This window comes from Leptodactylus fuscus, chromosome 7 (assembly GCF_031893055.1).
Source record: "Leptodactylus fuscus isolate aLepFus1 chromosome 7, aLepFus1.hap2, whole genome shotgun sequence".
Lineage (NCBI taxonomy): Eukaryota > Metazoa > Chordata > Amphibia > Anura > Leptodactylidae > Leptodactylus > Leptodactylus fuscus.
In genome coordinates this window covers 11,979,257-11,991,976 of record NC_134271.1, presented here as the reverse complement: position 1 = coordinate 11,991,976, position 12,720 = coordinate 11,979,257, and the positions used below count along the sequence as shown (strand labels likewise).

At 41.8% G+C, this 12,720-nt stretch overlaps 1 protein-coding gene across 1 annotated transcript in view; it reads left to right on the top strand.

Annotated features, from left to right (window-relative positions):
- SHANK2 (SH3 and multiple ankyrin repeat domains 2) overlaps window positions 1–12,720 on the top strand; it is a 282,554-nt gene that overhangs the window by 65,876 nt on the left and 203,958 nt on the right. The window contains exons 2-6 of the mRNA XM_075281002.1: window positions 1,632–1,860; window positions 4,920–5,123; window positions 6,192–6,263; window positions 7,240–7,348; window positions 7,680–7,831. Coding sequence (XP_075137103.1) covers window positions 1,645–1,860; window positions 4,920–5,123; window positions 6,192–6,263; window positions 7,240–7,348; window positions 7,680–7,831 — 753 coding nt within the window. The 5' untranslated portion in view covers window positions 1,632–1,644. The remainder of the gene's footprint in view (window positions 1–1,631; window positions 1,861–4,919; window positions 5,124–6,191; window positions 6,264–7,239; window positions 7,349–7,679; window positions 7,832–12,720) is intronic.

Below are 12,720 nucleotides of genomic sequence, written 5' to 3'. Positions count from 1 at the left end.
ATCCGAACATATGCCGTATACCGAGCAGAATAGAGCGTCGTCGTCCCGCTGCGACTCCAGAAATTAAAAATAACTTCCATTTTACGCATATATTTCTGAGGCTCAGTTTTACACGACTTTGCCCAAAAAGAAAATGTGTTGTTTTTGAGTTTCATTTGTTCTATAACAAAATTTTATGCAAAATAAATTTGGATTAATGGTTTTGGATTGTGCCTGAGGCGCCGGGGGGCCCTCTATGAGTTTCCGCAAACCCGCATGTATCGTAAATTGTAAAGAGTGGGGTTACAAGGGGTTAATTCGCAACTACGGACGCCGAAGTTGTCGTCTCTTTAATTCACAGTTTCTGATTGATGGCGGATGGAGGGCGACGATGTGCGGAGAGGAGGTAACCAGGGATTCAGATCTACCTTTGATTTTTGTTTGATCCTCGGGGAGCTTAAACGTGCCGCAGATTTAGGAAGACTTTAAAGGAAGGCAGAACTGCCGAAAAGGCCATCTCCGAGTCTCCACTTCAAACGCTCGCTACGTTCCTTACTCACACATAGTACAAAGTACGTTTTACACCAAGACAGTTCCCCAGAACTCGACTATAATCGTTCATTCTTACAGAGGCTGGGGTGGGGGCAATGCAAGAGCCACAACAGGGCTCGACACTTGACTGATACAGTGGAACCTCAGGTCTCGTGAAGAGTAAAGTGAGCTATATCGGGGGCAACTGGGTGCCCGAAGGATTTTAACGTGGACTTGTTAGGGTGAAGACGCCTGACATAGTGTCGGTCCACACCGCCAACATCTTCACTTATGCTAGTTAAGCATTCATTGATTTGTAGCCAGTGACTTGCTTTGGTGTTGCAGATAATCCTGCAAAACCTTGCGGCCTTTAACAGGATAACAAGGAGTGATCAAAAAGTAATTAGCAATCTTAAGACACTGGCGGTACAAACTGGCTGCGATTCTTAGTGGCCGTACATCTCAAAACTCACAGATGGGTTATGTTAGGACGGTGCCAGGACTTTGTGGCATTCTGACTGGATCCCCAGCACTTATACTGTATCTCCTATGGTTAATGGATCAGGAGTCTCATGCACTGGAGTAACTGTAGGGGATGCAGTCATTACAGCTGTGTGACTGGGCCCGGGAACCATTGGGCCCACTAGTCACCCTTACCACGCTAGGGCTTTGATCTTGTCTTTGATGGCTGGCAGTCTGTTCTTTGTAAATGTATTCCCCCTGCCCTCTGGTGCACTGTAGTGAGAAGATTTATGATACACTACCTGCCACTGTCAGAAAGGAGAAAACTAACCCGTCAACAAAATTAGCAGCCTTTAGTTCAGAAAAAAGAATGGAGAGGCAGTGACACAAAATGTAGGCGTGATTAGTATGTGGGGGGGCACCGACGAGTGATGAGAAACCTGTGAGCGCAGAGAGGTTGTGAACAAGTCGTCATGGCGGTCTGGGCCGGATAGAGAAGAAAAGGGAAATGTAAATACGACTGACTCCGATTTTATAGCAATAAATGTATGGCGCTCCCACAGACTATTATACTAAAACCAGTCAGAGCAAGATAAACCATAAAAAGAGTTTTTCATTACTAGTATTTATCTCATTTTTACTTTTTTGTATTTCGGCAGCACTTCAGGGTGAATGACGCTGAATATGCCACGCAGTCCCACGTCCAGTGAAGATGAGATGGCGCAGAGCTTTTCAGACTATTCAATGGAGTCCGAATCAGACAGCTCCAAAGAGGAGACCATCTATGACACCATCAGGGCCACCGCCGAGCGTCCAACCAGCAGGCTGGAGGATATTCAGACCAACACCATGGTCATTAGGATTGTAATTCCCGATCTGCAGCAAACGGTGAGTCAATCTTGGGTCATGTACTGGACAGGCCAGCGTCACCTGTGAGGCCAGTGATTGGCTCTAATGGTCACATGTCATATACTGTACATCACCATCACCTTTAAGGCCAATGTTTGGCTGCAATGGTCACATGCCGTACACATCACCATCACCCTTAAGGCCAGTGATTGACTGCATTGGTCACATGCCGTACACATCACCATCACCCTTAAGGGCCAGTGATTTGCTGCAGTGGTCACATGCCGTACACATCACCATCACCCTTAAGGCCAGTGAATTTCTGCAGTGGTCACGAACCATGCATGCAAATTTCCGTTTGAGCTCAGTGATTGGCTGCAGGGGTCACATTCTGTATATGCCGAAATCCCCCATATAGCTTTTGATTGGCTGCTGTGTTCATATATACCAGAAGTACGCAGAAACCAGTGTGGACCACCAGGGCAGCAGTGTGGGAGTCCCTTGTCGGCAATCAAGACCACCTCTTTCTTTAGGACTCAGGATATCTTTGCATTCTGTGAACGTTCATCCACTGTGGGCTGTAATGCTTCATTCTCCCTGCGGAGGAGCTGTAGGGGAATGGAGCACTTACTTTACCCACAGATTACAGTTGCTCCCTGGGTAACTCCGCAGCAGGATACCCTGTAATCATGGTCATTAACGGGGACTCTTGTAACATAAAGAGATTAACCAAAGTAAACATCCCCTTTAAGCAATTCACTAATCTGTTCTGCAAATAAATCCGCCTTGGATCTGCACAACAATTAGTCAGTAATAAATTACTTCCCTTGTTTTTACCATTCAACTTCCATTTCTTAGATGCCGGCAGCAGCGCTCAACCCACGGCTGCTGCCGAGAATGTGTTTGGACAGATTTCCAGCTCTTAAGTCTAATAATACAAATTAGGTAACTTAGGGGAGTGTAGGCCGAGACACAAGCAAGTGCCTGTATATATATTTTTAATTTTTTTAATTTTCTGCCTAGATGTCGTAAGATAAACTTGTAAGGAGCCTTATAAATAGGCTGTGTAGGTGCAAGGATCCAGTAATCTGTGTGATCAGGACATGGCCCTGTGCAAGACAATGAAAGGATTCTCAGACTATTCTCAGGGCTACAAGGTTACCACGCTCTGGATACTTCGAGATTAGATCATAGCCCTGTCTTGTGACATTTGGCGTCTATCTGTATAGGCAGAGTATCATTGCCGAATTATTGTGTAAGCACCAAGTCATACAGAGATCAAGAAAGCCGCGAGGAAATGATGGAGAAAAGATATTGGAAAATTGTAGAACTTTTTATTATATGAACATGAACTTTTATTTGCTGAAACCGGACAACGCCTCAAACCACTTTGTACGGGGCCATTTTCCTACATTTGTGGGTTTTTTTTTTCCGTACATGCAGATATGAAAGCTATTACTTTTTTTCTTATTATAAATAATATAAATATAAATAATATATAATAATAATATAAATATATAATAATATACCAGGTAGATAATATAGATAATATATGATAATATTAATAATAACAAAATCTAGATAATATATAATAATATAGATAATATATAATAATATTAATAATCATAATAAAATATAAATAATATATAATATAAATATATAATAATAATATAGATAATATATAATAATTCATAATAATAATAATATATAATAATAATAATAATAATAATCATATTTTTGCATCTATTTTCGGTTTTATTTTTATGTTGCTTCTTTATTCTCGCTTGTTTTTTTGCTTTATTTTTATATCTGAATTAAGGGGGGGGGGTAAAAAAATATCTATTTTTTAATTATTTTTTTTTTAATAGCACAAAGTTCTGCAAAAAATTTTTTTTTTTTTTTTTTTTTTTTTAAATTGATTTCAATATAAATAGTTGTGCTAAGCAAGTCTTACCGCAGTCAGAGCATGCTGGGAGTTGTAGTTTTGCAACAGCTGGAGAGCCGTTGTATTGAATGCTACAGTCAGCCTGAAATGACTGATAACTGAGGACAATAGCTGACTGCACAGTAAATAAAGGACTTTAGGCATAGCGACCCCCTAGGATATCATGGCTGCTTACATAAAGCCCAGCCTTATCCTGCGGTAAGCTCTTCTGCTCCCTGGAGTAAACTATTATATGGTCGATCTTGTTGTGTAGCTCTATTGATCCGGTAATACCAGTACAATACAAGAGGATGTTTCGCCTCCGAGCTAAAGAAATTTTGTAAACAGGCTTGTAAAATCTCCAAGGAGTGACGTGAAGATTGCGGAGAGGGCGCGATTATTGTCCTGCGTGTAGGACCAGCGAGTAATAGGGGCTTGATGTCCACATGGAGGGTAAAACTATAGAAGACAGCGGCACCTCAAATATAAGACGTATCCTGGTACTGTAACATTGTCCGCTACCTCTGCAGAGTTGGTTTGGATCTTGTACTTTTATTTAATACTATTGCTAGGCTCACTCTGCGTTGGGGTGTCCGTTGCTCTGGTCTGAAATGGGCAACTCCTACTGAAGCCCACAGACCCCATTAGCTATAATAGGGTCCTTTGAGACAATATAGATGTGAAAGTAACCCATGAGACCGGGTCCTGAGTTCCCAATGAATAAAGCAAAGTGCACAATACATAGAAAAAGGAGCAACGGTACATCATATACATGAGTCTAGAGAACATTGGATGTGCGGGATCTCAGCCAGCAGCTATAGTTGAGGCTATAGTTGAGTTCAAGCCCCCACTGTTTTCTAGCAATCATTTGTCAGTATGCTAATTAGGGTTTATTGGGTGGGCGGTCCTAGACTATCTGCTTCAACACAGATCCGCCCACTCCATAGTAGAGAGGTGTACTGATTACTCAGGTATGGTGGGGGCCTCCTTTGTCACAACGTTGCAGGGCTTCAGATCAGTCTCCCCTATATACAGCGTACAGGATCCATACCGCCCTGGTATTGTTTAGAGAATGTGAACACAACATATAATGTTCTTTGACCTTATAATAGCCGGCTGCTGTATCCCTTAATAAGGCTGCAACTCATTGACTTTCACTCTCCATTGTTTGCAGAAATGTATCCGGTTTAACCCCGACGCCACTGTCTGGGTGGCGAAGCAGCGGATCTTGTGCACTCTCAATCAGAGCCTGAAGGACGTTCTCAACTACGGCCTTTACCAGCCTTTCAGCAATGGGAGAGATGGAAAGTTTTTGGATGAAGAGCGACTACTGCGGGAATATCCCCAGCCCATGAGCAGAGGCGTGCCTTCCTTGGAGGTCAGTGAACATGGCTTGTTTACTAGTCTTACCGAACTACAGTAATTGGGGTGAAGGGCTGCCATATCCAGGACCCCTCTACCTGGCTAAGTAAAGCCAGCAGCAGCATTTACCATTGCTTCTCGGGATAGCAGACTTCTAAGCAAAGCAAATACCCAATGGTTCCTACCTTACTGACCACCGATTTGGGAGTCGCCCACTGACTAGACCCCTTGCAGTCAGCTTGATTTGTCCAAATCTGACCTTTCCTCTAAAGAGATTTCCTCACACTGTTAACCCCTGCTCCAATGCTATATATATATTTATAGTATTTGGACATGGAGGGAGTCTGCTGTACCCTGACATCTGCTTTTGGTGTATGTTTGCATTGGATTCTAACAAATCCCATGCACACATTGCAGAAAAATACCCACAGCGGAACTGCTGCAATCTTCCAAAACCATTGCAACATGTCAGTAATACCTATGAAAACATGGGCGTTCTTTGTGTAGGTATAATTGAATGCCCACAGAGGCAAACTTTGCAGATTTTCTGAGAAAGGCGCTTTAGGAAAAACTGTGATGCATTTCCACCATGGTTTTTCCTGCACCGCTTTTTGGCTGGGCCTTAGCCTAAAAAAGGTTTTCTAGTCTTATTCATTAGAATAGATCATCAATTAAGGGTCATAGGGTGTCTGACACACAAGCCCCCTGTCCGTCAGCTGTTCAGATGAGCGCTTAGGTCTCTACACAGCCCTGCTTGGTATTTCAGCCCAGCCCATTCACTTGAATGAGACTGAGCTACTATCAGGTTATGCGACCGATGATCAGGACTTCACATTGTCTGTGAAGTGGAAGTGGTACTCATGGAGTGCTACTACTGCTTTAAGCCACTGATCTGCTGGGGATCCAGCTGTTGGACCCTCGCTGAGCTACAATTAATTTCATTAGTTTCCGCTATGGATTTTCTCTGCACTATAAGGATGTAATTCACTATTAGCTCATTCTCTTTGCTGGTCATGTAATGCAGTAAAAAGAAAAAATCTGCAGCGTATCTGCAATATGCAAACCTATATCTTTGTCTTTGCAGTTTCGATATAAGAAAAGATTGTACAAGCAGTCCAGTATTGATGAGAAGCAAATCGCAAAGCTGCATACCAAGGTACGTGTGGACTATAATCACATCCTACTAATATTATAAATCTGAAAGTTTGTTTGCTTTTTACTCGATCATGCAAAAAAGGGCTGATCAAATTTGGATTAAATTTGGCATATAGATGGTTTGTAACCTCGATTAACACATAGGCTACTTCTTATCCAGGTAAATGACATGGCTTCTTGACTGTTATGAATTTATGTTCACATACTATATTACACTGCTTTTGCCAGCAGTATTATCTCAGCTAATTGGAGTTTGCTGATAAAGTCAGGTCTGTTATCTCTCTATGTAAACACTCAGCTAAGCCTCAGTCCATTGTGTACAGGCATTTGCATATTATCTGATCTGCTCCAGGCAGTGCTGACACACTGGATGTGAAAACACCTTTAATCCAATGGCAGTTTGCTACTTTTAAACATACCGGGAAAAAGAAAATCTAATTTGCTGCAAAATTCTAAAACAACTGCAGCTATGAAGGAGCCAGAAGTCACAGAGTTCTCCTCAAGCGGAGCTCAGGGGGATCATCGGCACCAACAACACGCTCATTATATGGCATCCCAGCGAGCTGCTGAGATGCTGGAACAATCACAGGCATGGTGCAAGGAACAAATTCAGCAGCAGGCCAGCTTGACAGCTGCTGAAACATAGGAGCAGGCGAACCACCGATGGCAGCAATTTGCTGAATATAGGCGGAACATCGACGCCAACAACAGGGCAGAGGCTAGTCTTATATAATAGTAGAAAGTGTCGTTACACACATAGGTTATGGTAAAGATCTTATTATTCTGATATGTGACAATATCACCAGGCCATTGAGCTAAAAATGTTGGCGTTCACTCTGTTCCATCTCTATATTCGCACTATGAGGGTTGGGATAACGCCATGCTAGTAATATGTTTCTTAGCTATGGCTATACTAATAGGCGTATCGGCAGACAGACTTGGAGGATGACTTTTATACCATTTCTTTATATTTCCAGGCTAATTTACGGAAATTTATGGATTACATTCAGCACTGTTCAGTGGAGAAAGTCTGCAAAATGCTAGATCGGGGATTGGACCCGAATTACCATGATCCAGAAACTGGTGGTAAGAATACTGGGGTGATGTGAATAGGTGCAAATATTTAATGGTTGTGCCCTACCCACTAGGAGCTCTCTGTAGTCTTCCCCTTTGTCGATGGACATGCCCTTTATAACCTAATGCAGATCCTAAATACTGATCTCTGCAGGTTGTAGTGTAGGATATTGGTTTTCTTACATACATACGGACTATGCCGGCTGCCTTCAGTGGTGTCTTGGTTTGGAAGATATTACAAGCTGGGTTCACTTTATTGTGCTCATACATTAAGGTTGTCATACAGAAGAGAATCTGCTCCTAGGCTCCTGTCATCTGTATTTCTTCTTCTTCCTCCCTCCAGACACTCCACTATCTCTGGCCGCCCAACTGGACAATTCTTTAGAAGTGATTAAGGCTCTCCGTAATGGCGGCGCTCACCTCGACTTCCGGAGCAAGGAAGGCATGACCGCACTGCACAAAGCCGCCCGGGCAAGGACACAGACAGCCCTCGTGGTAGGTTCTCTACTTTACTTTTAGCTTTTGTGTACCAAGGCTTCTTTGTAAGTTAGACATGTATGTATACAGAGCAACCGTTCAAAAGGTGGCGCTAGAGTAGAATTGATTTGCACTTCTTTCCCCAGAACTCCCGGGGCGCATGCTTGTCTCTTTATACCTGTAAAGGTGCTGTCTGTAAGGAGACATAGGCCCAGAATTACTAATATGACAGTGACCAATGCTGGATGATAAATCTGGCATATCTTTCATCTGTCCTCAGTATCATTGTATCAAATCCTCCTAAATCTGGCAGTCAGTGTTTGCTGACTCGACAGCGCCATCACAGGAAAAAGGAAGAATTACACAGTGCGTATGCACTGCATGGAAGCCTAAGAGACGATTTCTGTTGCTGTCATATCCTCTTCTGGGTTTGTCTTCATCTTGATAAAACGACATCTCGTGAAGGAAACCAGATCCTCCAAAATGTTCCGATTAACCCTTCAGGATGTCGCCCTCATAGTAGTCACGGTCTAGATCTGTTGTATAGATATAGGGGCAGTTTTCTACTTTTGTAAAAGGCAAAGAAATCGGATTATCATGAGAGCCGGGAACTGACGGGAAAATAAATGTATTTTTTTTTTCAAGATAAAATAGATCCCTGCAGACTGGAAATCCGGGGAAAAAAAACTATTTTAGTTGGATTAGACCTGACATTTTTATTGCGTGGGGGTTTATGGGACTAGCATGTATTCTGTACACAATAAATATAATATATATGTGTTCTCATGAACAATACACTTGTGACTTTCAGCTTATTAGTATAATCAGAGGCATGGTTTTTGCTTAAAGCAGGGATCAGCACCCCGGCCGTTGTGACGTTACAACTCCCAGCATGCTCCATTCATTTGTATGGGAGTTCATAACCACTCTATTGTTCCTTACTACATATGAGGCATTGGTTTCTTCCAGCTGCCATTATTTCTAATATATATATATATATATACTACACCTTATATATTACATATGTATACTGTAAAAGCTGATGTTCCCTCCGATCCTACCTCTAAACAACACGACTCTCCCCATCCCAATTAATGCCACATTGTTTCAATGTCAACAAAGCATAAGCACCCACAATCTACATAATTGAAGAAACGCGCGACTGCGCTTTGTTATTACATGAGCGATTCCTTGGGATCACACGGTTATAGCTTTTAATTCAGCGACTTCATCGGAAACCTGGAAATTTTTTCTGAGCGTCACATGAGTAAAATAAACCCGATGATTCACCGATACCGGAGCTGAAGTACAAGCACAGAAGCCTAATCCTCTGCTGACCAATGACGCCTCCTCCGGTCCATCCAGCCGTGAAATTCTAAAGTCAATAAATGATTTTTATATTGATACTGACACAGACCTGGCCTAGATTCGGTCAGATCTGTGCTTTCTGTCAGTGAATGAGAGCAGTCTTGTTTCCATTCAGAGATTAAGACCCTCATGGTGAACCCAGGGAAGCAACTAGACACTCACAGGCCCTGGTGCAAATCTTCAGCTCGGGAGCCCTGCGCAACTTATACTCACAACCACATATTTTAGCAGCATCTACATTTCTCTTTCCAGCCTAGACCACCATAACAACTTCTTTACAACGTTTCTGTGCTCACAAGCTTCCCATCCCTAGTGAGTGCCCCCCACATAGTAATTCTTCCCCCTTTTGCGTTGCAGAATCCTTCCTTGACTATTTGCTGCGGATCAACTGCTATTTTTGCAATTAGTGTTAATTCTCTCCTTTCTGACAGTGGAAGGCTGTGTATCATTTTTGTTTTTCACTCCAGTGCACCAGAGGGCAGGGAGAATGAATGTACAATGCCAGCCATCAAAGGGGATCAGGAAGGAGATCAAAGAAGTTTATCCAGCTCTAGAGTGGGGAGAGTAAACTATGGGCCCATTCACTGTGACCCCTGTAGTTACACCAGCCGCTGACCCAGTCCTGTTTGTAAATTTCCCTGCAAAATGCAGAAACCTCCGCTGGGCCCCTATAGAAGGCCCGGCCTGCCCCTATGCTAGTTACATCCATGCTGTGTATTATTTCAATTGACCCTTCTTCCATTTGTTCCCAGCCTATGACTCAGACAATCCTCCGGCTTCTTGGAGAGCTTGGCCTTTTGTTGCTCCGTCTCAGGTGTCTGTGAAGTTCTGACTTCTTTGCCGTTTTTTTTCTCTTTAGAAATCTTGCTATTATCTTCCCCTGTCGGGTTCCTTACCTCTTACGGGAGGCCTGTCTGCTCCTCTCACGAGCTCTGCCTGTCACATCCCTCATACATCTCTGGTTAAGATCTGGTTAACGGACGCCAAGGGAAAATCTCTAAATAAATTATTTAAGTCCTTCAGAAAATCTGATTCCAACGAGGAGTTAACAACATTTATTAATAAAAATTAATGTTTACTACATGCAATTATTCTTTTTCAAACGCAAGAAATTGCAATTCTTTTCTTACAATTTAGTCTTGTGTCGTTCCTTCTTTATTCCTCCTGGAAATTTATGAATACATTGACAGCTGGGTGTTTCCCTGTGCAGCCTATTCCTGCCCAATCTGTGCTGACAATGTAGGGACACGCCCCTTGATGATCAGTCAGTTTATTATGAATATTCAGGAGGAATAACAGAGGAACGGCAGTATGGGTAATGTGAAATAACCTTAATGTCCCTTTAATGGACTACACTCCAGAATCTTTATGTGCAGTATTTTGTGTAGTCTCACTTGGAAGAGATCTGCTGAAATTCTCCGTCCTCTTCCCTCTGTCTGCTCTTCCTGGCAGTCAGTCACAGACACCAGCTCTTCCCATCCCTCTTACTACATTGCTGGCAGTAACATTCCTTCCTTCATGCCCCGAACCAAGAATTATGGGAAATGTGTTAATATGTATTTTTACTGTTTACCTGCCGTCATCCATCCAGTATTCTGCCCCCGCCTGCAGGTGTGTCTGCCGGGTTTGTTCAGGTATTTGTCATCTGAGCCATAAGAAAACACATTCACATACAATGCACAATGGCCTCAGATTGTATCTAAGAACAATAGAAACCGCCAGATGAGTAATCACAGGACGTAGTATTGTTGTAGAGGTTTACTGAGGATAGATAGATAGATAGATAGATAGATAGATAGATAGATAGGAGATAGATAGATAGGACATAGATAGATAGGACATAGATAGATAGGAGATAGATAGATAGATAGATAGATAGATAAAGAATCTCAAATGTTATATATATATATATATATGTGGCTGTTTACGTGAAAAGGGCCCAGATCGTCGATACTAATTATAGAGAAAATAGTCCAAAACATATTTGGGTAAAAAAAATCACAATTTTGTTTTATGCAAAAATTTTATTTAAAAATATTTTTTATTTATTTATTTATTAAAAAATATGTTTCGGACAATGTTACACCATAACCGTTACAATGATACCAAGAACTCCATATCGACAGTGTGGGCCCTTTTCACATAAACAGCCATATATATATATATATATATATATATATATATATATATATATATATATATATATATATATATATATATATATTTATAGTGTCTATCTATCTATCTATCTATCTATCTATCTATCTATTATCTATCTCTCTAATATCTGCCTATGTTATCTTGTATCTCTCTCTACCTCCCCTGTATAATGTACTCAGTTTCAGTCTTCCATCTGTAGCGGTCTCTGTGCCCTCCATGTTCTCCCTGGCCTGTAATGAGGATAGTTTTCGGTTTGTTGACCCTCGGGTTACTTGTCGCACTGCTGAGCTTTCTCCGACTGTTCCTCATCTGCCAGTATCAGGTGCCCCTCCAGGGTTTCTCATGGCCTGAATTTAATTCCATATATTTCTGCTCTTTACTGGGTCACCTGTCTTGAAATCTTCCATTAGCTTCCATGTTCCTGGCAATATTCTGCATTTCAATATTGCCTTCTCTGAATGCACCTGGCGAAAAAAAGATATGGAAATTGCTGATGATTTGTCCTGTATGCGGCACATTATACGGCAGATCAGGAGGGCGTACTGAACAGATTAGGGTCACTAAATGGATTTAATGCTTGGATGCAATTAGATCCTATGGATAAGAGGCTGCACCATACTACAGCATTATTCAGAGTGCTGCTCCTGCTGTGCAGTCTGATGTTCTTCTTTCATTTCTATATACATTTATATTTCGACATCTTTGCAAATATAGATCGAAACAATATAAAACGGGCAATGGAGTGAGCCTTGTAATATTATTTTATGTTCTTTTCATTGGTGTCCTCTGTTGCACTGACTTTAGGACTTTGCACAGACCTCAAAACAGCCCTATGTATAAACTACTAGGGTCTCATACAGTGCCTCCGATTTTATAGGCAGACACCCTATCTTTCTAACCTTTTCTGCATGAACTTGATATAATCAATCTAGTAGAAATCCTGCAGGGATCACAAGGTTAATGTGGGTGGGGTGTAAAGAAGAGGAGGGATTTAATTTTTTTTTGTCCTTTTGCAGACTGAGCTGAGGGGGAGGCTCCTGCTGCAGACAGTTGTCTTGCAGGCATGCAGAGAGCAGTGAGGAAGAGGAGGCAAACATGACTGATCTCCTGGAACACAGAGAAAATGTATTTAATATATTTCTCAGCTTTAACTATAATATAATAAAAAAGGTAGAAATATCCATCCAGAGAGGTTGTATGCCTCCTACTATCAGGCTGCAGACAGTTGTCTTTCAAGCAGGCATAGAGCAGAGAGAAGTACATGGCTGATCTCCTTGGACACACAGAGATTTCTATACATATTACTCAGCTTTAACTATTATATGAGACAAAGTAAAAATGTGCTTCTGTAGAGCGGACTGAAGGGAGGAGGCTTCTGT